Genomic DNA, 26,869 nt, shown 5'->3' on the forward strand with positions numbered 1-26,869 from the left:
TTACCCCCTATGAGTTAAATTAACAGCTTTCTGTGAATATTTTTCAAATCTGGTGATTGAGCTTCAACCACGTTAACAGTTATGTGTAGGTATTTTCTGTTTGGTGTCTCTTAGGAGTCTCAGACTTAATGTGTACAAGACAGAGTTACCCTTCCCACTCAAATCTACTCCCTTTCTCAACTTCTTTTGAGAACACTACCATCTTCTAGTTATCCAGGTTTATAACCTTGTGTTCATCTTTGTCTCCACCACTTTCCTTCACTTTAAAAATAGTCAGTTGCTAGTTCTTGTCAATTTTGCCTCTATGATACTTCTCTCACTTTTCTCTTTAGTTATATGACTACCAGTTTAGTTTATACCATTATTAATTTTCCCCTGGATTATTACAGTAGATATATATATATATATACACACACACATACACATACATACATATATATATAACATCTTTTTATTTTCAGTTTATATGCATGGATAGTTTTCAATTTTTGTCCTTGCAAAATCTTGTGTTTTACATTTTCCTTCCTTCCCTTCAACCTATTCCCCTAGACAACAAGTAATAAGGTAAAAACATATGCAATTCCTCTATATGTATTTCCATATTTATCATGCTGCTCAGGAAAAAATTGGATTGAAAAGGGAAAAAATGAGAAAAAAAAGAGCAAGCAGAAAACAGAAAAGATGAAAATACTTTATTGTGACCCACACTCACTTCCCATAGTCCTCTTTATGGATGCAGATGGTTCTCTCCATTACAAGTCTATTGGAATCGACCAATTAGTTTTTAATTTTTTTTTCATAGAACCAATTCCTTGTGATACTTATTAATTCACTGCCTTTCTTACATTCAGTTTTATTAATCTCACCTTTAATTTTCAGGGATTTACAAATTGGTGTTTAATTGGGGATTTTTAATTGGTTCATTTTCTGTTTCTTTCTTTTTTTTTTTAATTGCATAGATAATATATTGATCTATTTTTTTCTCTATTGATATGTTTATAAACAAAAATTTTCCTCTGATTTACTGCTTTTGCTGCATACCATAAGTTTTGAAACATTGTCATTCTCATTCCATTTAATAAAATAACTTATTTTTCTGATTTGTCTTTAACCCCCTCATTCTTTGAGATTGTTATTTAGTCTCCAATTAATTTTTAATTTTTATTTTCCATGGTGATATTTGCATTTGTTTTTCTGCATTTATTGATAGTTTTTAATGGCCTAACATATGATCAGTTTTTGTTAAGGTATCTTGTACACTGAGAAAAATGATAAATACCTTTCATTTATTTCCAGATAGTTATCATATTTCACTTACCTAAGATCCTATAAATCTCCTTGACTTCTTACTTATTTATTTTTTGGTTAAATCTAATTCTGAGAGAGGAAGTTGAAATTCTTCATTATTATAATTCTGATACTTTTTCCACCTGTAATTCATTTCCATTTTATAGCTAAGTTCATCCCTTTTACATTCAAAGTTATAATTACTAGTTGTATATTTCCTTCCATTCTGTTTTTCCTCACTGTTTATCCTCTCTTTTTTATCCAGCCCGCCTCAGAAATCTAATTTACTTCTAAGTAGTTACTAACTAATTTACTACTAATTACTCCAATCTGCTCTCCTAAAAGTCCCTCTCTTATCCCCTTTCACTTGTCTAATTCTATTTAAAATTAGGACTTTTTTTTTTTTACCCCACTAAAGTTATATTTTATAATGTTATTCTTTCTTTAACTTACTTCTGATGAGAATTAGATTCTTGTACTATCTGCCCTTCACCCTTTCCTTCCTTCCATTGTAACAATTTTTCCATTCATGTTATATCTCATTTTGTATGAGATAATTTGCTTCATTTCACCTCTTTCTACTCAGTTTTTATTTTATTAGAATCATTCCATCAGATCAGCTCAGCCTCAAAATCTTCTTCCCAGCATCAGAAGTGAGAGACCATTAGGTCAGTGCTCCTGTCCTCCTTATCTACCAAGTACCTTTGGAGCCCATTTCCCCAATCTTCCCCTGATTAGTTGCCTAGTTCCCAAACCAATAAGGACAATAATTTCAGAAACTAAGGCTGCCCTCCACACAGCTACTTCCAGACTTGCTGTTTATTGATTCTGTCGTATCTGTATTTGCAGTTCATTTTGGCCAGATCACCATCCTGAAGGTGATGTCTTTCCTCATGGTCTGTCAAGTTATCTTAGGGTGGACATTTATTTTACCATGACTTATAATTATTTCTACTGCTCTAAAATTTACTTTGAGATTTTATTTTAAGTTATTTATAGGGGAATTTGAAAGAGCCAGGTAGTTTTCCTGCCTTATTCTGCCATCTTCCAGCACTTCCTTCTTTCCTTACCTTTTCTGTCTCTTTAAAGAGTGTCTATGACTTAGTCTTCCATTTAGCTTTAACTTCCTCCTGTTTTTTTGTTTTTTTCCTTCAATTTTTATAGAAAGAGTTTTCAGTATTGATTTGGTTAAGTTCTTAGCAGTATGTCACTGTAATAATTGGAAAAAAGGTCTTATGTTTAGAGTCTTGACAATCAAAGTGGGTAGATGGTCTTAAAATTATAATTATTATTTTCACCTTTTCTTCACTATCACTATCATTGCAGAGTGTAAGGGGATTATGCAGGACTGCAGGCCATTCCCTGCTTTTTTTTCTTTTGCTTTATGAATTGCTGTATCCCCCAAAATTATTACTAAGTAACCTACTGGTAATGTGCCTTTCCACACTTAAAAATGGGCTTGTTTAAGTGAAATGAGCAGAACCAGGAGCTCATTATATACCTCAACAATGATACTGTTTGAGAATGTATTCTGATGGAAGTGGATCTCTTCGATAAAGAGAGCTAATTCAGTTTCAATTGATCAAGGATGGACAGAAGCAGCTCCACCCAAAGAAAGAACACTGGGAAACGAATATAAACTGCTTGCATTTTTGTTTTTCTTCCCAGCCTATTTATATCTTCTGAATCCAATTCTCCCTGTGCAACAAAAACACTGTTCGGTTCTGCACATATATATTGTATCTAGGATATAGTGTAACTTATTCAACATGTAAAGGACTGCTTGCCATCTTGGGGAGGGGGTGGAGGGAAGGAGGGGAAAAATCGGAACAGAAGTGAATGCAAGGGATAATGCTGTAAAAAATTACCCTGGCATGGGTTCTGTCAATAAAAAGTTATTTAAAAAAAAAAAAAGAAATGCTAAGAGTGAAAAAAAAGAAATGGGCTTATACTTGAAAAGCAAATGAAATCTTTTGTTTGGACCATATTTTAAACCTTTCTGGCATAGTAGAACCTGTCAAATCTTGTCTTCTGTTGGTATTTGGAGATCACAGGGATTTTTTTACATTCTGAAGTGTCAGAGTAAAACAGTATTACTAAATGGGGGAGGGAAGAAGGGAGAGGGGAGGATGGCAGTTTCTGAAGAATTAAACATCATACAGAAGACAGTGGAGGAGAGGTACATGATGGGCATGAGTTGGTTATAGCATGTTATAACAATGGGAAACTTTTAAAAGGATAATAAGAGTTATTTAAAAATGTTGATTAGGAAGAGAAAAAGGGCTGGTCATGTGGGAAGGGCAAGTGGACTGGTGGACAGCCAGTATGTTTACTGCGTACCCTTACAATGTTAGGAGAAAGTAAAAGTCTCCAGCACAATCAAAGTGGATTCCTTCTGATGAATTTATAGGAGATCTGGACAGGAATTAGGATAAGCAGACCAGAAATAGACTGAAATTAATTTAATTGGATAAAATTTCCAATTGATGAAGTCACAGGTATATATGAGAGTATGATTATTTTCCATTAAAGATTAGTTTTCTGTTTTGAAAGCCTCACTTAACTTTAGTTACTCTGTTTTCTGTTTTATCAAATTATCTACATTACTATGTCCTTTTTTGGTTTGTTTTCATTCCTTTTTAAGTAAAAGTTCAAGAGATGCTTGGATATTTTGAGAGGCTCATTGGGTAACTAAAATATAATATAAACTATTCTTTTAGATACATCTAAGAAGCATACCCATGAAAAGTCCCACTGGAAAGATAATGATGCAGTAGGAACTATGGATGAACTAGTGAACAGGTGAACTAATTTGCCTTTTAATTTCATTTTTCATTTTAGGATACTTTTTAAAGCAGTTTTTTGTGATAGTCTCATATTCTAATTGACTTAAATAGTTCTTATTGTTATCATATGTTGCGAAAAAAAGATTTAATGTCTTATGTAAGGAGATAATTTTCTTTCTGTTCTTTACCATAAAAAAAAAGTGGGTTATTTATAATGAATATAATTTTATTTCTTGAAGTGTTGAATACAAATCCTAATTGGCAATTTATTTAGGTGTTTTAAAAATTATTCTATCATGGTAATATTCATAAATTTCTGAACCATTTGTTAGTTATTTTTGTGATTAGTAGTATACATAATTGCCTGACAGTTCTGATTAGATGGAATTTTTTGAAATAGGAAAAACTAATTAATTGGGTTTTTATTTTTATTATATGCAAGTAGATTATTGGCAAGAAGTCTAATCTGATAATTTAAAGCAAAGTAATGAAGCATTCTATTAAGACCTAATTTAGAAGTGATGAAGTAATCCATTAAAAAAATTTTAAAAATATCTCTTAAAAATTTTTGTTTCTTTCCTCCCTATTAATTAGTGGGAGGGCACCACCTGCCCGACTTCATAGTGAAGAAGAAACTAATTATTTTGTCTTAAAAGATTTTATGTTGTTGTGAATACTTCATAGGGATAGTAAACTAGATGAAAGTCCAAGTCCATAATGAACTTGCTTGGGACTTTGGCATTATACATTGTAAGATTTTGGTTTGACCAGTTGCTAGCAGTATTTTTCCTATTCTGGAGTTGGAAATGAAACAACTGACATCTATACGCTATTAAAAAATAGTTAGCATTTATGTGGTACTTTAAGATTTTCAAAGTACTTACAAATACCTAATTTTTATCCTTACAATAACTCTTAGAGGTAGGTGCTATTATCCCTATTTTGCAGATGAAAAAACTGAAGTAGAGAGGTTGAGGGGCATGCCCATGGTTACATAGGTAGTAAGTGTCTCAGGCTGAATTTGAACTCCAATCTTCCTGACTACTTGGCCATAATAATGTTCATTGAACTACCAACTTCAGATGAGATATGCTTTGTTGTTATAGTAGGGGAAATAAGAGATGATGTTTTATACATTCAGATTATCATCAGTCTCCTACACCCAAATATTAGGTCCCTTTTGTGTTGTGACTAGTTTGAAAAGGGTTGGTTTTTTTTCCTTAGGGGTTTGGGTCCTTGATAGGAGCTTAAGGTATTTGGTTCTTCGTAACAGAACAGATAAACTAGAGTGCTGTTATAGCCACAACCAATACTTGGCTCAATGTCTCTACATAGCAGGTACTTAATAAATATTAGTGGAAATGAAATTAGTTTCTCTCTCAGCCTAGAGTTCAGTTCTCTTATGTAAAATTCCAAAAGCTCTTTCTCAAGAAGAGATGAGACAAAATTTTATATTGATTCAACAGGTCTTTGTTAAGTGTCCCATTAAATTTAAGACATGAACTCTAAGAGATGAGAAAATGTTTATTGTGGCAGAATTTTGTGTTGTCAAATTGAATTTTTAATATGACAAATTCATTGAGATCTTTTATTCTATACATCTTTCATTTGTTGACTATAAAATTGTGACCTTCAGTGAAAGCCTATTTGTCCCCTTTTCATACCTTTAAGAATTTGGAGAGAGTGAATGTAGGGGGTTTATGTGTAGGAGGACTTAAGCTTTTAAAAAATTTTTAGGGATGGGAGGATAGACATATGAAATAATGGATCTAATTTCCTTTACAATATTTTTGTGAGCATGAACTATGATATGAGGTCCATAACTTTTTGCAGGCATTTATTTAGAATGTACCCCTTTCAGATATCTTGAATCACTCAACTGTTAAAAAAAATTAGATTAAATATTAATACATTGCCACTTCATGAGCTCTTCTACACTTGTCTTTTGTGTATTCACTGGAGTTGTAGGAGATTCCTTGAAGAACAGAGAGATATATATATAGACAAATACCTTGCCAATTTATTTTGCCATTGTAATGGAAGTTTTTATACACAGTCCAAACATAAGAAATCATAGATAATGAGGTCCTCCAAATGTTCCTTTGTAGATTATAGTTGCTCTGATTGCACTGTACTTCTGAACATTGTAGAAACTCTTCAGTGAAATCTGTAAATATACAAGAGTTTGAGCACTACAACATTTGGAGTGGTTTGAACATCAGTTGTATAGACAATTCAGGGGGACTGTTTTGTCAATACTTTGTTTAAGGAGAGAGAGTTCCGACTGAATTAAGGCCATAATTGGACAGGATGAAGAGAATAGTAGTGCTTAAATAGTAGTGCTTTTAGCAGCTCCAAACTTTTTCTTAAATTAGAATTCCACCTTTTTTTCTAAACAAAAAAAAAATAGAGTATTGTATAGTGCCACACTCAGCCATGATAAAGCAGAAGGTCTAGCATGTCAAAATTGTACATGGGACATAACTTAAATGAATTGATGTTGGGCAGGTAGATATTGCATTGAAAAATTGTATTGTGTTAAGGAGAATTGAAATAGTAGTGACACTATACTATATGCTAGAGATTAGTGTTCTGGATCAAGTGGGTGAACTGGGAAAGCTGGTATAGGCCTGGATAACATGACATTGGAAGGTTTCAGCCAGGTGTGACCAAAAGTTCAGACATTTCATATCTCTACCCCTGGGGCCTCTGGGCAGAACCACATGGATAGTGTAATGGCTAAAGTACTATCTAGGAAGACCTGAATTCAAATAGTGCCTTAGGGACTTATTAGCAGCTGTAGGTTATCCAGGGAATGTCACTCTTCTTTCTCTTCTCATTATAAATATATGGATAATAGTTTATACCTTGTAAGGATAAATGAGCTTAACTGAGAACTTTGGAAGCGTTAAAGCATTGTACAAATGCTGACTATTAATATCTCTGCCTCATCTTTCTCTTGTGCTTTTAACTTGTGCTTTTGTTTCTTCTTTTATCTTGCTCTCATGGTAAACTGGAATTTGACAATCTGGTGCTAAGACCAAGAGCAAATCCCATCTTTTTTTATGGTTAGTATTCTTCCACTGATACTGTGTGACTGAGTCAAGGCATATCCCATTCTCTGACAAAGCTGAAAGTTATGTAAAGGACAATGGAGAGGGACATAGTAGGTAGGACTGTGTTGCAATGCATTACTAATGAAGAATCATACAGGAGCAGTAGCATAAAAGATTTCAACAGAGCAATTGGTTAACAGAAAAGAAGAGAACCATTCATTTAGCAAGAATGAAGAATAACCACCGGACTTTGTTGGTATCTAAGCAATATTAAGAAATCTAGAAGGTGGCTCCCAGCTTATTGGTCAGACAGGTCCTAGTGAAGAGATTAAGGAACATTGCCCAGGATGAGAAGATGTGGATGGGTTATGATCTTTCAGAGGAGGTACATTCTTTGAGCTCTTCACAGATTAACAAAGTAAATGCAGTTTTGCTAAGCACTTGGGATATAAAGTTAAAAGAAAACAACCATGCCTTTTAGAAATTTATACTATAACACACAAAGAACCATGCCATGTGCAAAATGAGATGAGTACAGAAGAGAGGTCTGGGCATGAGGAATTTGAGGAGGAAGAAATCATTTTGAATTAATTAGAAAGCTCTAGAGAGAGACTTCATAGAAAGCTTATGATAATGAGTTGGCTCTTAAAGACAACAGGACTTTTTAACTGGAACTTAGGGCTAAAGGAGCCTAAATATTCCAGTAGTATATAGACATACAATAGCATGAATAATTGAGAGGCAGGTGTAGAGGAGGGCAGAATAAGAACAAAGGACAGGGAGTAGTCCAGTTTGCCAGAAAGTGAAGACCAAATTGTGGCTGACTCTGAATCCTAGAATTTAAACTTTATTTGAGGAATTGATTGACCATAAAAGGTTTTTAAATAGATAAGTGCCATCATAAATACAGCATATTGTTAAGATTTTGTGGGCAGTGTTTTGAAGAATATTATTAGAGACTAGAAGCAGGGAATTAGGCAACTAAAAAGTAGGAGTTGATGAAGGCTTGAAATAGGGTAGTTTTAGTGGAAGTTGAAGGGTGAACCATTGTTCCTATTCCTGTAATATATATGAGAGTTTGTTATTAGCAATTGATTGGATATAATGAATAAGCATGAGGGAAGAGTCAAAGAAAACAGTTTTAGAGCATGAAGAATCATTGATAGGCCATTGATGTAGTGGAGCACTATGTTCAAAACCTGGCTCTCTTTCTTATGTGGCTTTGGAGAAGTTACTTTACTATTGGTTTTAATTATAGATCATTTAATTATAGATTACCCTACATAAGGTAATTATTATTACCTTATTACATAAGGTAATTATTATTACCTTATTACATAAGGTAATTTTTGAGGATGCATAGTATAACATTAAGGCAGTAAAAGATCATCCAAAGCTAGAATATTGGAAAATATGTATATTTAAAATTTTTTGGGAAGATGAGTCACCAGCCTGAGATAGTAGAAGATTATAGAACTTTGTTGTAGACAAATATTTATTATTAATTTTTGTTTCAAATGATCTTTGTTCCAAATGAAAAAAATCTCAACAGTACAGACACAAAGTTTCATTCTGGGAGGCTGATACACAAGTAGAGCAGAATTATTGCTCTAATTGTCACAAGCTCTCCCAAGATAAAATTGCCTTTTGATGACCGGGACGAATTGAGTGAAATCGTAACGGACAGATACGGGGCAGATAAATTCTTTTTAATATACAAATGAATAAATTAAATAGTACTTTTCTACTTTTTAATGGTCATTTGGTATTTTTTCCTTTTTTAGGGCAGCTGTTCTTCCAGTGCATGCAGATACAACATCTGATAGTAGCAGTTCAACGTTACTTGAAAAGGTACATTTTAAAAAAGAGTTTTGATTTAAACATAATTTTTTCATAAAATTTTCAGTTATGCATGGGACTTCAGTGGTCAGTGGTCATCTGGGTTATCCTTACCCAAATATGGATCCCTTCTATAGTGTCCAACAAGCTGGTTATCCAGCCTCTGTTAGAATAATTCATTACTTCACAAAGCAACTCAATTCAATTTATGATCAGATTTTATTGCTAGGAAGTATTTCCTTATGTTGTTTTGAAGACTCATGTTTCACTATAACACTCTTTAAGCTGCATATTCTCAGTTCCTTCAACTTATTCTTGTTTGGAATGCCCTAGTTATACTCTTGGGCATGTTTTATCAATGACCCTTTTAAAATATAGTTTTATTAAGTGCTTACTGTATATCAGGCATTTGCTAAGTGCTAGTGCATTGTATACCTTTGTTGGGAACTTTAAATCTATATTATGGAGATTTGGTTAATCAGTAAATATTTTAAAGTGCCTATTTGTGTGCATTAATTCTTTTGACTAGAACATTATATTATTGAATCCTTTTATGTATATAATTTTAAAAACCTGACTTTTTTACATATTCCCATCCTGGACTTTTAAAATTCTTAATCCTAGGTTTCAGCTCAACCATTGTATCCTGTTGAGATGTTTTTGGGGATGCTTTTTATAATCCCACATATCAGTTAGTCTTTTTAGTTTGTCTTATTTCTCATATTTGATCAGTTTGCCATCTATACTTTAATCCAGGTTATTGATGAAAATGTGGAATTTGTCTTTGGACAAAGTTCTGATTCCATTAGTTACTTTCCATTGATCAAATCTTGTATCCCTCAGTTATGGTTAAGGAATTTTAAATCCTCTTAGTGATCTCTACTTTGGCTTCAATTTTTTATTATGACAGAAAGTGCTGCTATGAATATTGTGACATATATGGAAGCTCAGTTTCTATCTAACTTCCTATGACCATCTATTGAGGAATGGCTCTTGCTTTTATAAATTTATATCAACTTCCTTATGCATATGATTTTTTATCAGAGATTTGATGAAATTATTTTTCTTTATTCGTTTCCTTTTTCAAGGTGCATTGACTAAAATTTTACTCCTTTTTAGATAGAATGGCTTCTTTTGTTCTTTGTGATTTCATTTATTTTTTACTTGGTTAGGAATTATCCTGTTATCTGGAATTGCGAAAAATACTGCCTGCTGGTCGTCTGTGATTTTCTTAGAATTTTTCTAGGATTCTTTGGTATTATCATTTGTTCACAGATGTATTGCTAGTTAACAAAGTTAAGGAGGCTCTCTCTAACTTTGCAAAAGTATGCTCTGGGGAAATAACACATCTGATTTATTTCAAAACGAGTTAATGCAAGCCTAATAATTACATATAATGATTAGCTCTGTAAACATATTTCTCACTTTTTTTTCCCCAATTAAGAATAAAAAGAATTGTTGATACTAGTTAATTTTACTCTTAAACTGACAAGACTTTATTAATGATGTATCTCTAATGTAAAATTATGTGGGTAGAGGCAGCTAGGTGGTGCAGTGGATAGAGCACCAACTCTGAAATCAGGAGAACCTGAGTTCAAATCTGTATTCAGATACTTAATACTTTCTAGCTGTGTGATCCTGGGCAAGTCACTTGACCCCAATTGCCTTAGTGCCTCTCCCCCCCCCCCCCCCAAAAAAAAAAATATGTGGGTACTAAATTATTTGTTAATACAATTAAGGGGTGGGAGGAGAATGAGTAAAACTTTAAATATGTAATGTTTTTGTCTCCTTTAGGATGTGAAGACAAAGTCTCTTAGAGATAAAGAAAAATCGATTTCTAAAAACAAAAAAAGTATCAAAATGGACAGATCTCAACCATTGTCAGCTCAGAAGAACAGAGAGAGTTGTGTACTTCCAAAACCAGTGCTAGATCCTTTCAAAAAAGAAGTAGATCATCTGGCAGAGGAGGTAAGGAAAAATCTGTGTTAGAAAAATATGTATTGAATGTCTGTAGTACTGTGCTAGGTACTGTTGGCTAAATATTGTACAGTCTCTCTCCTTGAATGGTGTATGTGCTATTTCAAGAAACCTCATTATGCTTCTAAATTTCTAAAAAAATGATATATCATTTAGTGATTTTACAAATGTACAAGTACAGTAGGAATGCAGAGAATGAAAAAAATGCAGGCTAGACTAGTTGGGATAGATTGAGATAGGACATAAGGAAATAGTATTCATCTGACTTTGAAAGGATGGGTAAAATTTGAAGAGAAAGAGTTGGCCTTATTAATGTTTAGCAGGAAAGTGGAGAAAATACTAATTATAGAGCCAGGACCTGGGTTTGAATTCCAACATAACCCAATTAGAGCCTGTGTGACTTTGGGTAAATTACTTAACTTTTCTAGGTCTGAATTTCCTCATTAAAAAAATATCTTAAGTGATTTTTGTTTTTTATAGCATAGTTTTTTCCCAGTTACTCCTGCCTCCGAATCTTGTAACAAATAAAAAGTTAATAAAAACCAGTTAACAGGGGCAGCTAGATAGTGCAGTGGATAGAGCACCAGCTCGGAATTCAGGAGGACCCGAATTCAAATTTGGCTTCAGACATTTAACACTTCCTAGCTGAATGGCTCTAGGCAAGTCACTTAAGTCCAATTGCCTCATCAAAAAAAACAAAACAAAACAAAGTTAGTATAGAAACTAAAATCTGACAGCATATGCAAAATTTCACACGTGGCATCTATGACCTCTATAGAGCTGGAACAGAGTGTATTTCATAAACACATCAAGATTCTGAAACCAATACTAGTCATTATATTTAGTTTTTGATGTATTTTGGGGGTTTTGATGTATTTTAGGGTTATTTTTATTTGTTATTTTAATCAATATGATGTTGGGAGAAAGACCCCATTACATTAAAGTTTTATGGATATTGACTTGGAAACTATAGATAGGCATCCAAGCAGTTGTCTTCATTAGGTAGCTGACAATGAGAGATGGGCATAAGAGATTGCTAGGCCTAGACTTAGGAAGATCCGAGTTCAGATCTGGTCTCAGACACTTAGTAATTTGTGATCCTAGCCAAGTTGCTTAACCTTGTTGGCTTCAATTTCCTCAATTCCATTTACAAGAAATAAAATTTAATTAGGTATAGATTTATTTTAATTATTTTAATGTTATTGATTTCTTTCCTGGTAGAGGAAGAAGAGTACACTGCACAGGTCATAATAACAGTGTAGCTTGTGATGATCCCTCTTGGTCCTACAGGGTGGATTGTGTTGACTCTTCTGGCAGTGCTCAATGCTTCTGTTAACTATGCTATCCCTTAGAAATACTTGCCTTGCATTAGGTTTTGTACTAGGAGTTGGTTTAAAATAGGAGCTGATATTCAGTTAGATGAAGGATCAATCTGTGCACATGGGTAGTACATATGCTAAATGTAATTTATAAATAAGTTTTGAGAAGGAAAGAATGCTAATAAAGGAGGCTGATCTTAACTGTGCTTAGATGGATTCTGTGTTGGAGATGAGAGTGATACCATCTCAAACTGAGGACATTACTTCATAAATGAGAAGATGGGGTGATTTGTCACTAGCTTCCTCCTTGTCTCACTATTACATGTTGAATCACCTTTATATCCTCCTCTCTCCAATTATAGGGGAAGTGGTGGTTCTTCTTGTAAATACTATCTTCTTTGTGCCTTTGATTCTATTCCCCCAAGCTTCCTCTGGGAGTTTTCAGTTGTCCCTTTCCTTTCCCTTATTTTCAGTCTTTTATTCACTAGTTCCTACTCTAGTGGACAGAAATGTCTCTGTCCTTTAAAAAAAAAAAACAAAAAAAAAAAACCCAAACCCTTCATTTGATTATACTATCTCCTCCATTGAATATCCTTGGTAGGAAAAGAGGATTGGACATAAAATGGGAACTTTTGTTGGTTCCTCTTGCTTCATTCTCTAGCAGCTCATGAGTCTGCTTAGATTTCTCTGAATCTTATCTCTTTCCACATTTCTTATAGTACAATAATACTCTTGTTTCATGAACATGCCATAATTTATTTACTTGTTCCCCAATTGATGGATACTCATTTTATATCTGGTTTGGGTCAGTTCATAGTTCTATCAGAAGTACATTAATATGCTTGTCCTTTGTAGCTTTTACAGCCATTCTTTTTTGTTAGCTTAGGCACCAACAACCTTCTAGTGACCCAGTCTTATGGCTTCAGAGTCAATGTTGTCTCTTCTTTTTCTCCTCAGTAGTTCATATTCAATCATTTTTGACATTTTCCTGATTTTACCTACACACCACATTTCTCATATGGCTTTATTCTCTCCATTTGTACAAGCACCACCCAGATTCAGACAGTTGTTGCTTCTTGCCCAGACTTTTGCAGTAGCTTCATAATTGATCTCCTTGTAGTTAATCTTTACTTTCTCCAGTCCATCTTCCAAATGGATATTCTCAAGTCATACGTCTAACTATATTTTTTCTTCTGCTTCAAGAAGCTCTTTAGACTAACTTCTCTTTTTGTCACTTAAGATATACATTATTCTATTTCGTACATAAGCTTCAGTCAAATTGATCTACTTGCTGTTCCTTATATAGGCTATTCTAGTGACCATCTCTACCTTTTTTATAACTGTTTCCCATGGGTCAGTCTACTATCTATTTACCTCCATGCTTACCTCCAATTCATGAAATTCTTTACTTCTTTCAAGACTTAGCATGGGTGCTACCTTCTATAGGAAGCTTATCCTGATTCCTTCTCCCCCATCTTTACCTCTACTGTCCTTCAAAATCAGTTTGTTTCTGTTTTGTAAATATATTATTTTTGTCCCCACCCCTACAGTAGAAGATAATTTCCTTTTTTTTTTTTTTTTTTTTTTTTGTCTTTGCATTCTCGGCACCTAATAGTGCCTGGTGCATAGTAGGCAGTTAATAAATTATTGTTGTTTTGTGTTATCATAGATTTAGAGCTGAAAAAGGATTTTAGGGTCATCACACATATGAAGGATGGGATAGAAGTAGTTTGAAATAATGTGACTACATGGAAGGAATAGAATTATAGAAAGAAGGAGTTGGGTGATGGTCTGGAAAAATTATAACAGAAAAATTCCTTGCATTTGAAAATGTGGTCATTCATAACCTTGGAGAAAACAGTTTTAACAGAGTGGCAAGCATATAAGCTATATTTTAGGTTGTTAAGAAGAGGATAGATATTGAATTCAGGCGTCAAGAAGAGATTATTCACTTAAGAATTTTGGTAGTTAAAGGATTCGAAACAGGATGAAAAGTAGAACAAGAAGAGATTATTCACTTAAGAATTTTGGTAGCTAAAGGAGTTGAAACATGATGAAAAATAGAGCATTTCCTTTAGGAAAGATTTGTTCATATTTGAAGGAGATAGCATTTATTCATTTGTCAGGAAGTTAGGACATACTGAAGAGAGAAAGTATACTACTAGGAACCAAGGTCTTTTGGGATTTGGGAAGAGCATGGGAGCTGTTCTTGAAGTACAGAAGTAGTAGTAGAGGCCTTGAAATACAGAAAGACTCCAACTCTAGAAATTCAGGAAAAGAGAATGGCAGATGCAGAGAATCTTATTTTCAGAAAAAGAAGTATGAAAACCAAGGAAGGAATAAAATTGTTTGAACAGAACTTCTGCCATGTGGAAGGTGGCCAAAGGTTCTATGATCTTTTTGTTTTCCTCATTTTTATTTCTTGCTGCTTTGAAATATATCCTAGGTCCTGGTCTGGCTATAATGCTGGAAATGTATTCTTAAGGGCTGCTAGAGTGAAGAGGAAGATGTGCTCTATACTCAGGTTTCTGCAACTTAGAACTAATTTTCCCTAGCATAAATCTCATCTAAGACTTAGCCTTCTCATGGATGTTTGCTTATTATTTTCCAGTATGCATAACATTTTAATGAATATGAAAATGGCTATTATCTTATTTATCTTTTTTTGTTTGTTTGTTTGCTTAAATATATATCCCTACTTCTCACATGTCTTTTCTACCTTTAGTAATGAAGTTTCTCATGTGTTCTATATGGTGTTGATAGTCATTCTGCTTATTAATAGGGGATATTTGCTTGTATCCATTAGATTAGTAGTATATTTTTTTTCAAATGGCTATTTGTATGTAAAAGATTTTTAGAACTGAAAGAAATCTCACCAACTATTCCATTCTTCTCTTAGGGCTGAATCTATATAGTAATTTTCCTGGCAATATTTAATTTTTATTTTTGTGTCTCCAATGCCTTTTTGCATTAGTATTGTGTTAATTCCTTTTACTAATGAAATCATAGGTCCAGGAACTTTTATTCCTTATCCACAGTGCTTAGGACGGATTTAGAATATGAAGCATAAGTAGTGATTAATGAATAGTTATTGATTGACTTCTGATCTCTGGGTAAAGGGTTTATTCTTTTAAATAGGAGAAAAGATGTTCCACCCACTTCCATTATATTGATTGGGGAGTGCTTGGCAGTGATTGTGTACTCCTTTATGCATTGCTCTATAATGGTCATCTCTTAGCTGTCTGATGTGTAATATTGGGCATTCTTAATATTTTGGTTTTCTCACATATGCCGAGACAATTAGGCTTAATGTTTTTTTTTTTTTTTTTTTCCCTACTAGGTTGCAAAAGCTGTTGTAGAAGATTCACCACAGCTTTGTAAAGACAGACAAACAGAGTTAGGGGACTTAATTAACTGTTTGTTTTCTAATCCATTTTTGACAAGAAAGCAGATTCCACGGACCCCAGAAAATTTGAGTATGTTCAGTTTATGCTTTTGATATGTTATTTTATTACTTAGATATTAGTTTTTTAAGACTTTAAAAGTATTGTTTAGTATGATAAACTTAATTTAAACAGTATATTTCTGGTTAGAGTAAAATTGTAATGGATTATCTTATAGAATATAATGCCAGACATGTTGATTTTTAGCATACATATATTTAATATGGTGAAATATGTATTCTGATGTTTTTGTTAGCTTGGATATATTACTTTGCCTCTATGGCCTCTTATTTCTGTCTGATCATAATAAATTCTAAATCAAATAATAGTTCATTTTAGTCTGACTAAAAAGAGCCATAAAATAAGGGTCAAGGAGAACATTAGAAATTATTTTAATCTAGTATTCCTCCCAGGGTTCAGAAATCATCTCCACAAAATCACTCACAATCTGGCACATGCTTCCATGATTAGGTATTTATCAGAAGAATCTAAGGCTCAAGCTCATCCTTGCCCACCATTCTTGTGCTTTGATGAGTCAAATTGGAGTTTGTTGAAGCATAGTGGCAGATTCAGCAGTTCTATAATTTATTTTGAACTTTTTTATTTCTATTTCTAAAATAGTACCAATCATCCTGTGATGAATCAAAGTTTGCATTGCTAAAACAGTTATCAATAATATATATAGAAATAATTGCATTTTGTATTTATTTTTATCAGCTCCTGAAATTAGCAACTCCCAAAGAGAAGTTTTTCAAAAAGATGAAGTTGATCCAGATATAGAGATGGTTCAAATGGATGCTGTGTTTAATGACCAAATACATTTAAGCACGAACAGTTTTCTCTCCAGATCGGCTCTTAGTAAATCTTTCTTGCCAGAAGAAAGAGGTTCTCCAAAACTTGAGCTTCAAGAGAATACAGGAACTAGTCACCTTGATGCACTAACAGGCAAATGTGCAAAAATTTTAAATAAAAGAATCTCAGAACAGAATTCAGAATGTTCGGTTTTACAAGTAAATCTTGAAGAAAGAAGCCATACAGCATCAGGTTTATCTGCTGCAGAGAACAAGGCAGATGGAATAAAGAGTGAAGGCGAGCTAGTTAATAAAAAGCTGGACTTCTCATCTGAGTCTTGTAAAGAACAATCTTGGGTGCATACAACTTTATTGTGGAATTCTGAAATATTAAATGAAATTAGTTCTGATAGTAGAGAAGCTGTCCATTTTGATATATTGCATGAAACCCTTCCAGAGGTTGCTGACAATTTGAGTTTTAATAGCACAGAGTCTGATGGTGAAACAGGGCAGAATAGTTCAATGGGTAATGCTATCTTAATGGAAGAATCAATGAGAAAAAAATTGACTCCTGAAGAAAGAAACTTGGATTTTGAAGCTATTTGCAGTAGATTTGAAGCTCTTAAAAAGTCTATGTCTGTGAAAAAGAAAGAGTCTTTTCAGTTTTCTCCTGAAACATTTATGAAAGATGATTCAAAATTGAACTGTACTTCAAATAACACAGAAACAGATGACATGTTTAATTCTCTGGGAGATTTTCCTGCTCTCTACACAGACAACACAAAACCATCTATACGAATGTCCTTTGGTGAAAGAAAATCTCTTTCACCACTTATTAAATTTTCTCCAGAGGAATGGAAACGAAGATCCACAAAGCCAAACAATATTGGAGAATTTTTGCCTTATTTAAAGGGTAAGATTTTTATTAGCTTGCTGTTTTCATGAAAATAAGGGTAAATAGTTGCCTAATTAGATCCTACTAACTATTCTTCTTTCTGATTACTGTATTTAATTTGGCAGTTTACTCATGTCAAGACTATATTTCTCTGGAGTATACTAGTAAGTTTTAAATAAATGAAACTAAGAGCCAGATCTATTCAAATTTCAAAGAAACTGTCCAGGAAGTACGATGAAAATTTTTAACCCTTTGTAAATCATTTATCAAATAATTTTCAGTTTTCTGTATTAGTATATTTAAAGGTTAGATATTGTTAGCCACTTTCATGTATAAATGACCATTATCTCTATATTCCAGTTATCCCAACACCTGCTGCTGTTTTCTGTGAAGCAGGGTTAAGAAAGAACAAGCATTTTGTTGCAAAAAATAATTACCTCTCAGTACCATTAAAAATGTAAGAAAAAAAAGATTCAACTTTAAATTTTATTAGGGATATCTGATTTTCATTAGGCAGTGATTGTTTTCATGACCACTTTAGAACCACATGGTTTTCTGCTACAGAAGAGTTAGTTCTTCATTAGTATAAGGAAGCGATTATATCATATCTAGAACAATTTGGAGTTTTGTTTTGGTTGGGAAGCGGGGAAAGAGGAGACATGTATGATGTAGTAGAAGAGAGCACAGGATTTGGGGGTCACAAGACCATTTACACCCCAGCTGTCAATTCATATTAGCTGTGTGACTTAGTAAGTCACTTCCAGATCTTTGTAGAGTCCTTTAAAATGGGCAGAGGGATTTATAAATTTTAAAAACACTATAATTGTTTATACTATTAAATTCCTAGTAAAGTGCGGTCATATAACTGACTTGGTTGCTATTGTTCATGGGAAGAGATAAGGAAGTGAGTGAGGTAGAGTTTGAATCTTAGTTTTTATTAATGTGTATTATGTGCTATGCAGTAAGTTAGATGCTGGGGATACAAAAACAAAAGACCATGTGTGTGGTTCCAGTCACTACAAGTGAGGCTTGACTCAGGAATTTTGAGCTATAGTGGGCTAAATGGATCTGTCTAGTACGCTAAGTCTGGCAGTTATAGCAAGTCTTGGTGGGATGAGGGAAGTGGTGGTATAAGTTTTCTTTAGGGAGAAGTAAGCAGGTTTGTTTTTGTAGCTATCAGAGTGGGACCAGACCCATGATTGGCCCAAGACCTAATAGTCTTTTACATGATTATAAATGCATGTATATAACCTAGAGAATAACAAGTAAAAGGAGGGCACTGGTGTTTGAGGCAATCAGGAAAGTCTTCATATTAAAGATGGTGCTTGAGTTTTTCTTGAAAGAAGAATGGAATTCTAGGAAGTAGAAAGCTCAGGACTGGTGACTCATGCAAAGATTTGGAATCAGGAAATAAGAGTGTCTTGTGTGTGACAATCAAAGAAGGCATGTTTGACTGGATCATTGAAGAAAGTGGGAATATTATATGAGATTGGGAAGATAGGTTGGAGCCTGGTGGTATGTTTGTTTGTCTTTCATTCTTGAAGAGGATTAATAACATCACAAGTGTGATGTCTAGACTTGCTTGTGAATTGGATTTAACTGAGGCAGAGATATGCAGATATCAGCCTCTCTTCCAAAATCTTTGAAATCCAGTAGCAAGACAAGTTAACTTAACTGATGGTGGCCTGGGATGCAAAAAAAGTGACCCTGCCTTTTCTCTGATCTCAGCTTGCCTGAGGCAACAGTGGGCGATTAATTCAGAGATTAAGTACTAGGTAGGAATGGCCGAATTTGCTATCTTAAAACTATTAATTTGGAAGGGGAAGACTCTTATTAGAGTTTTTCTGGCCCAGTGTTTAAAAAGCTAAACAAAAGAGTTTATAGTATCTTAGAGGCAATAAGGAGTCACACTTGGTTTTGAGTAAAACTTGCCTTAAGAGTTATGCTTAAGTAAATCACTTTATCTGTAGTGTGGATGATAGACTTGGGCACGGGAGGGGAGATTTGAGACTGGGACACCTGTTAGGATGTTACAATCTAGGAGAGGGGATGAATGGAAACTTCTGATTTGTATAAGAGAGAAACAGCAAGATCTGGCAATTAATTTGACATTGGTAAGAAGCAGAATTGAAGTACTGTCCCAAATGAAGGCATATGTATATCTAATATATATATACTCATAACATATGTGTAATTGAGATTTTATTTGTAGCCCATCTTAAATTTTCTTGCTTTTGAAGATGTTAATGTCTAGTTAATGCCATATTAGAATTGTTAAATTTGTGTATTAGATTGTGTATTATGATAAGAATTATGTAGAGCAAACTCATTTATCTAACTGGTTGATATTTGTACAGTTATCACAAAAGAAAGCAAAAGACAAAGCAATATTGGAAATATATATTAATGAAATTTTAAAAATTACTTTTAAAGCTAAGGTAAGATGGTCATCCCATATAGATCTTGTTATAGTGAGTTTCTAGATGAGATGTGATTTGTCTAATAGTAAACATTTATTAAATATCTACTATGTGTCAAGACACTGTGATAAAAAAAAAAAAATTCTTAGGATACAAAAAAAAAGGTAAAAATACAGTCTCAGCCCTGAAAGAGTTACAGCCTAACATAAGAGACAATGTGCAAATAAAATACATATTGAGCTAAAAATACAATAAATAGGAAAAAATTAAGACTGGGAAAGGCTTCCTGTAGAGGGTAGGATTTTAGTTGTGACTTTAAGATGAGGTGAATAGTGAGAGCCAAGAAGGGAGAGTAGAGTGTTCCAGGCATGGAGGGCAGCTGAAGAAAATGCTCAGATCTGAAAGATAGTTTTCATGTTAGAACAGCTAAGATCCAGTATCATTGGTTCCAAGAGTGTATATTAGGGCCTAAGATATTAGAAGACAGAAATGTAGGAATGGGCTAGATTATAAAGGTCTTTGAATCTCAAAACAGAACATTTGGTATTTAATTCTGAAAGCAATAGGGAACCACTGGAGTTTGTTCTTTAAGGGAGTGACATGATCAGACCTGTGCTTTAGGAAGATCATTTTCTGGGCTAAATGGGAAAAAAGATTGGAATGAGGAGAGACTTAAAGCAGACAGTTCTACCAGCAAGCTATTATAACAGCCCCGGTAAAATTATTAGAGCTTTCACTAGAGTGATGGCAGTGTCAGAGGAGAAAAAAGAAAGCATATTGGAGAGAGTACAAAGGTGAAATTGGCAAGCTTTGGTAACATCAGATATGGGGTAATAAAGAATTTAGACTGTCTCCTATGCTGTGAGCCTGAGGGCCTGGAAGAAGAATGTTGCCTTCTACAGTAATAGGCAAGAAAGGAAGAGGGAAAGATTTAAGGGGGAAAGATGAGCTGATATAACAAAACCTGAGGAAGAGTGACAAGTTTTTTGACAGAATGTTAGCGACTGTTTTGGGGGAAAGTGCTGTAATTGGGAGAGTTAATATAAATTTCTTAAGCAAATAAGTATAAGCACAATTTTATCATCTATAGGGATCCTAAGTGTTTTTGTTATTTGAAATGTGTGATTTTTGTTTTTGACTTTGTTTTTTTGTTTTTGTTTTTGTTTTCATTTCTACAGAAGAAGAAAACTTGGATACAATTCTCAAATCCTCATCTACCTTAAAGGCTGAAGAAGATGGAACAGTTGCACAATTGATTGAATTATGATGGATTGAAATTGAAGACACATTATAGAATAAAAAACTGATTTGTAATCTAAATATTTTTGGGAAGCCTTACTCCAGATAGGAAAAACCCCAAAACATTCTGGGTAACATTAACCCCCCCAAGAGATAAATTTAGTATCCTATTTGTTGAATAATTTAGTCTTTTTGAATGGAAAAATGTATAGGTTTTTACCTATTTGTAAGAAATGGAAATAGAAAACAAAACATTGAATGCACAGAATGTTAGAACTTGAAAGAACTTTAGAGATCATTTAATTCGGTCTCCACTTTTTATAGATGAGGGAACAGGTCCAGAAGAGTGAAATGATTCCAAAGTTAAGTAAACTATTGACATAGATAATAGCGTGACTGATTTTTAAAGGAAAAATAATGGCCATTTAGAAACACTGTACTTTCCTCTGAAGCAAATAAAAATTGTGTAAAACTTCACTATTACTTAGAATATATTAAAACCACTAACAGAGATATCTGAAAGTAGTAAAGTAGGACATGAATTAGAGAAAAAGTAAGAACCAGATAGTGGTAAACCTTAAACTTGCTTTTTTTCCCAAAGTGGTAATGGAAACTGATGGAGATGAATTTATGTGAATTGATGAATGTGTTTTTGAAAAAATAGAGGGAAGAGAATATCTGAATGAGAAAATGACAACAGAAGAAAAATGATAAGAAGAGAAAATAGGAATGACTGACTACCAAGGACTAGAAATCTACTTAGTGGGTTTAACTGGGTAGTGGACTTATTTGGTCTAATTTAGACTGGAACTATTTATTTTTCTAATTTTGTATTTAAACAGAAACATGTAAATAAATTAAGTAATATTCACTGTTTCTCTGGTTGGTTGCATTTATAACATGAAAATTCTTCAGATATGAAATAAATTGGAAATTAGTATTCACTAAAAAAAATTGAAAAATGGAGAAATAGAATATTTTGTTAGAAGTACCTGAAAAGACAAAATATGAAATGTTTTCATCTGAATGAAGTTAATATTTTAGTTCAATTCCTTTTTACTTCAATATAAAAATTTATAGCCAAAATAATAATTTTGTATAGAAAACATGATGACTGTATTAACTCAGATTGGGTTTTTACTCTCCCATTACTCTCATACTAAAATGGTGACCATATTATGCCTGTAAAGTCATTTGCATAATCACACAGATGATGATGGGCTGAAAGCTAGGTGCAACAACCTCCTACTGCTTGAGTTCTATAAATTGATAATTTTGTACGGCTCATGAAAGATGTTATAAATATCCAAATGTCCCTTGGCAGAAAAAAGATTCTCTACCTGCGCTTTAATGAATACCATGGAAATCTTTATTTCGGCGTTAATTCACAATTTAACTCAATGCAAATAAATTGAGAGATAGAAGAGGTTATAAAAAGGCTTGGAAATCACAATTGCCAAAAATTCCCATAAAAGTTTGGGAATCACAATTATTGTCAAAAACTATATCCCAAGAAAATATAATGCACAGCACTTTATTTCTATTGATTATACTGCAATTATGATTTAACTGAATCAACACATGTAAGCCATAAAAATTGTCACATTGCCAAGGAAAAACAACTAATTTCTACCAACTTAACTTTTTCTATTTATTTTTTATTATAGCTTTTAATCGACAGAACATATGCATGGGTAATTTTTCAACACTGTCCTTTGCAATCACTTCTGTTCCAACTTTTCCCTTCCCTCCCTCCACCTCCTCTCCTAGATGGCAGGCAATCTCATACATGTTAAAATATATCTTAAATACAATATATATGTGTACACATCCATACAGTTTTCTTGTTGCACAAAAAAAATCAGATTCAGAAAGGTAAAAATAACCTAGGAAGAAAAACAAAAATGCAAGTAGGCCACATTCATTTCCCAGTGTTCTTTCTCTGGGTGTAGTTGATTCTGTCCATTATTGATTAATGCAACTGAATTGGATCTTCTCATTGTCGAAGATACTTACTTCCATCAGAATATATCCTCATACAGTATTGTTGTTGAAGTGTATAATCTCCTGGTTCTGCTCATTTCACTCAGCATCAGTTCATGTAAGTCTCTCCAAGCCTCTCTATTCATCCTGCTGGTCATTTCTTACAAAACAATAATATTCCATAACATTCATATACCACAATTTATCCAACCATTCTCCAATTGATGGGCATCCATTCATTTTCCATTTTTAGCCACTGCAAAAAGGGCTATCACAAACTTTTTGGCACAGGTCCCTTTCCCTTCTCTAATATCTCTTGGGGATATAAGCCCAGTAGTAACACTGCTGGATTAAAGGATATGCACAGTTTGATAACTTTTTGAGTATAGTTGTAAATGGTTCTCCAGAATGGTTGGATCTGTTCACAACTCCACCAACAATGCATCAGTGTGTCAGTTTTCCCGCATCCCCTCCAATATTCATCATCTTTTCCTGTCATCTTAGCCAATCTGAGAGGTGTGTAGTGGTATCTCATAGTTCTCTGATCAATAGTGATTTGGAACATCTTTTCATATGAGTAGAAATAGTTTCAGTTTCATCATCTGAAAATTGTTCATATACTTTGACCATTTATCAATTGGAGAATGGCTTGATTTCTTATAAATTAGAATCAATTCTCTATATATTTTGGAAATGAGGTCTTTATCAGAACCTTTAACTGTGATGATGTCTTCCCAGTTTGTTGCTTCCCTTCTAATCTTGTTTGCCTTAGTTTTGTTTGTACAAAGGCTTTTTAGTTTGATGTAATCAAAATTTTCTATTTTGTGATCAGTAATGGTCTCAAGTTCATCTTTGATCACAAATTTCTTCCTCCTCCACAAGTCTGAGAGATAAACTATCCTATGTTCCTCTAATTTATTTATAATCTCGTTCTTTATGCCTAATGATCTTATCTTGGTATATGGTGTTAAATTTTCAGGTTGATTCATGTTGTTACATTACTACTAGCCTGTGTTATATTGCTATGTGCTTATATAAATTATGTATAATGCCTCCCATATTGATGGATTTATGTATACCATGTATATCTGTTACAAAGTTCTGGCCCATATTGATGGATTTATGTGTACCCCTTCAGAAACCCACTAATCTGATTTGATTTCCTATTTCCTTTGGTGTTTTCATCTCCCTTCCTGAGATGTCAGGGAAGGCGTGATCACCTTTTAGGTGGGGTTCTCACCTCCTTGAGAAATCAGGGAGGTCATGACCATCCTATGTTCCAAAACAAAAGAAAGGGGGAGATGTTGGAATCCTTACAAACTGCTAACTCATTAGAGTTGATCTAATCTTACAAGAAGATGTTTTGGGCCAGAACCTGAAACAAGGTACTAAGTAGAACTAATTAGTACAATGCTTGTGTTTGCACCTTTACTCATTGGAGTTCACAAGTTTGCCAGATTCACAAAGTAAACTTTGTAACTTTGTGAGTTCACACCTCCCTTGAAGCTCTTTGGGCCAGAGAGCACTATGGGAGAAAACCCATAATCCCTCTCTCTCGTATCCTACAATTCATCCCTCTTGTATAAAAGAAACAGACAGAGGCTCTCGGTCAGATTTCAGCGGAATTACACCAGAAGCCCTCTCTCCAAGGCAAGGCAAGAGAGAATATATTCCACTTGGCTGGCTGGTCGAAGAAGAGAGTTCAGCTGCATTGGAGAGGAGCACTCTGGTGCAGACACAGAGCACTTTGAAAGATTTCACTGGAATGACATGAAGAGTGGAGCTGGCTGGAGGCTGAAGAAAGCAGAGGCAGAGGCAGAGGCTGAGGGACAAAACCTTTGGATTTGGCGACATTTGGAGGGAGCTCTTGGAACCAAGCAGAGAGATAGATCTCTAAGCTAACCGGGCTATATTAGAGATAATAAAAGATCTGAACTTTTATCACCTGGCTGCGTTTTGAGAAGAAAAAGCTCACCACATTTTGGCCCACAGGTCCATGCAAAAGCAATTTATTCTTTAGTCCTTTATAATTGTAAATTTGTTTTTACCCTTTTTATTTTTCTTAACTTCACTGTTTGAACTTCCAAGTTTATATTAGCATGGCCCATCCATGAGCACTGTTTATTCTCCAAATTTTAAGTTCTTTATTTTTTAAAGGATTATTTTCTAATTGAATCTAAGTCTTTTGTGCTTTTTAGTAGATTGATCCCTAAATACTTTACGGACATGGTAATCATTAAGAATGGGTTTTCTTTTTCTATTATTGCCTCTTGAATTATATAGGGATGCTATTTTTAAAATATGTCAATTGCATATGTGAAATCATGCAAAATATCCCATATTTGCCATGTTGCCAAAAAAAAAAAAGGCAAAAAAGTAAAGTGAAAAAAAAATTATACTTAAATCTGTACTCAGACTTAATCAAGTCTCTCTCAGAAGATGGTTACTATGTGTGGTTACTATGTGTCCTTTGGAATTGTCTTAGATCATTGAATTGATCACAGTAGCTATCATTCACAGTTGATCATCATTATAATTTTGCTGTTACTGTGTACAATATTCTCCCGGTTCTGCTTTTGCTTTGCTTCAGTTTGTATAAGTTCTCACAGGTTTTTTGAAATCATCCTGTTTGTCATTTCTAACAGCATAATAGTATTCCATCATAATCATAAGCCATAACTTATTCAGTCATTCCCCATTTACCACCAGAAAGAAACTGCTATCAATATTTTTGTACATATAGGTCCTTTAAATCTCTTGGGATACAGACCTCGTGTTTGTATTGCTAGGTTAAAGGACATGAACATTTTTGTAACCCTTTAGGCATAGTTCCAAGTCATTTTCTGGAAGGCTGGACCATTTCATAACTCTTACCAACTATCAGTGTCCCTATTTTTCCACATCCTTTCTAGAATTTATTATTTTCCTTTTCTATTATGTTATCTAATCTACCAAATGTGAGATGTTTGGTGCTTCCAAATTATTTTAATTTGCATTTTTCTATTAATAGTGATTTAGCTTCTGAGAAATGCTGTTGATTTTTTTGAGAACTTATTTTGTACCTTGTAACTTTGCTGAAGCTATTTATTGTCTCAGTATCTTTTGTTAATGATGTAGTATTTTCCAGGTAAATCATCATCATGATCATCTGAGAACAGGGATAATCTTATCTCCATTTAATTATTGTAATTTCTTTATCTTGCCTATTGTTAGCATTTCCAAAAATATAACAAATAATGATGAGAATGAGTGTAGAGAACTCCCAAGGAGCTAGAAACTTCAGTAACTGGAATATTTCTCTCCTCCTATGATTAATCAAAAGTTCATTTTAAGTTTGAAATCATGAGAAAACATAAGATCCTGGTACAATTACTGGGGCATTGTGAACTTTAAATAAGACCGAGTCCCTAGAAACTAACAACATACTTCAGAGAGGTAGATCATAGAAAACAGAAACCAGGTTGGTTACAGAACAATGTTTTTCATAGTAACATTATTTTAAGATACATAAGCAACATGATTTCTTTCATTAAATGGTTCTGTTGAATTATCAGCAACCCCATCTCCTCATTTTCAACTGCCTCTAGCCTTTTTGCTGTGCTGGCCACAAGAAGAAAAGGTTCTAATCCTTTTTATAAGTGATACTTTTGGTTTTAGATAGATATTCTTTATGATATTAAAAAAGGTAACTCTATGCTTTTCCTTTGTGGGGTTTTTAGTTTCAGTATTGTATCCTGCATCTGTTGAGATAATCTTTGGTTTGGGATATATTTTTAATATGATGTTGATTGTTTTCCTAATTGATCATGATGAGTAGCTGTAGCCTGACAATTC

General features: G+C 33.7%; 1 protein-coding gene and 1 non-coding gene across 2 annotated transcripts in view; both read left to right on the plus strand.

The window, feature by feature from the left end:
* The window catches only part of HAUS6 (HAUS augmin like complex subunit 6), a 36,632-nt gene extending 14,709 nt beyond the window's left edge, over window positions 1–21,923 (plus strand). The window contains exons 12-17 of the mRNA XM_051987028.1: window positions 4,008–4,089; window positions 8,914–8,980; window positions 10,763–10,936; window positions 15,605–15,740; window positions 16,425–17,411; window positions 20,992–21,923. Of these exons, the coding sequence (XP_051842988.1) occupies window positions 4,008–4,089; window positions 8,914–8,980; window positions 10,763–10,936; window positions 15,605–15,740; window positions 16,425–17,411; window positions 20,992–21,080 (1,535 nt within the window). The 3' untranslated portion in view covers window positions 21,081–21,923. The remainder of the gene's footprint in view (window positions 1–4,007; window positions 4,090–8,913; window positions 8,981–10,762; window positions 10,937–15,604; window positions 15,741–16,424; window positions 17,412–20,991) is intronic.
* LOC127546096 (small Cajal body-specific RNA 8) lies at window positions 8,703–8,833 on the plus strand. The gene has a single exon (XR_007949957.1). It is a non-coding gene; the product is annotated as a small Cajal body-specific RNA 8 (non-coding RNA).
* Window positions 21,924–26,869: the final 4,946 nt, after the last annotated feature.

Source organism: Antechinus flavipes, chromosome 1, assembly GCF_016432865.1.
Source record: "Antechinus flavipes isolate AdamAnt ecotype Samford, QLD, Australia chromosome 1, AdamAnt_v2, whole genome shotgun sequence".
In the NCBI taxonomy this organism is placed as follows: Eukaryota; Metazoa; Chordata; class Mammalia; order Dasyuromorphia; family Dasyuridae; genus Antechinus; species Antechinus flavipes.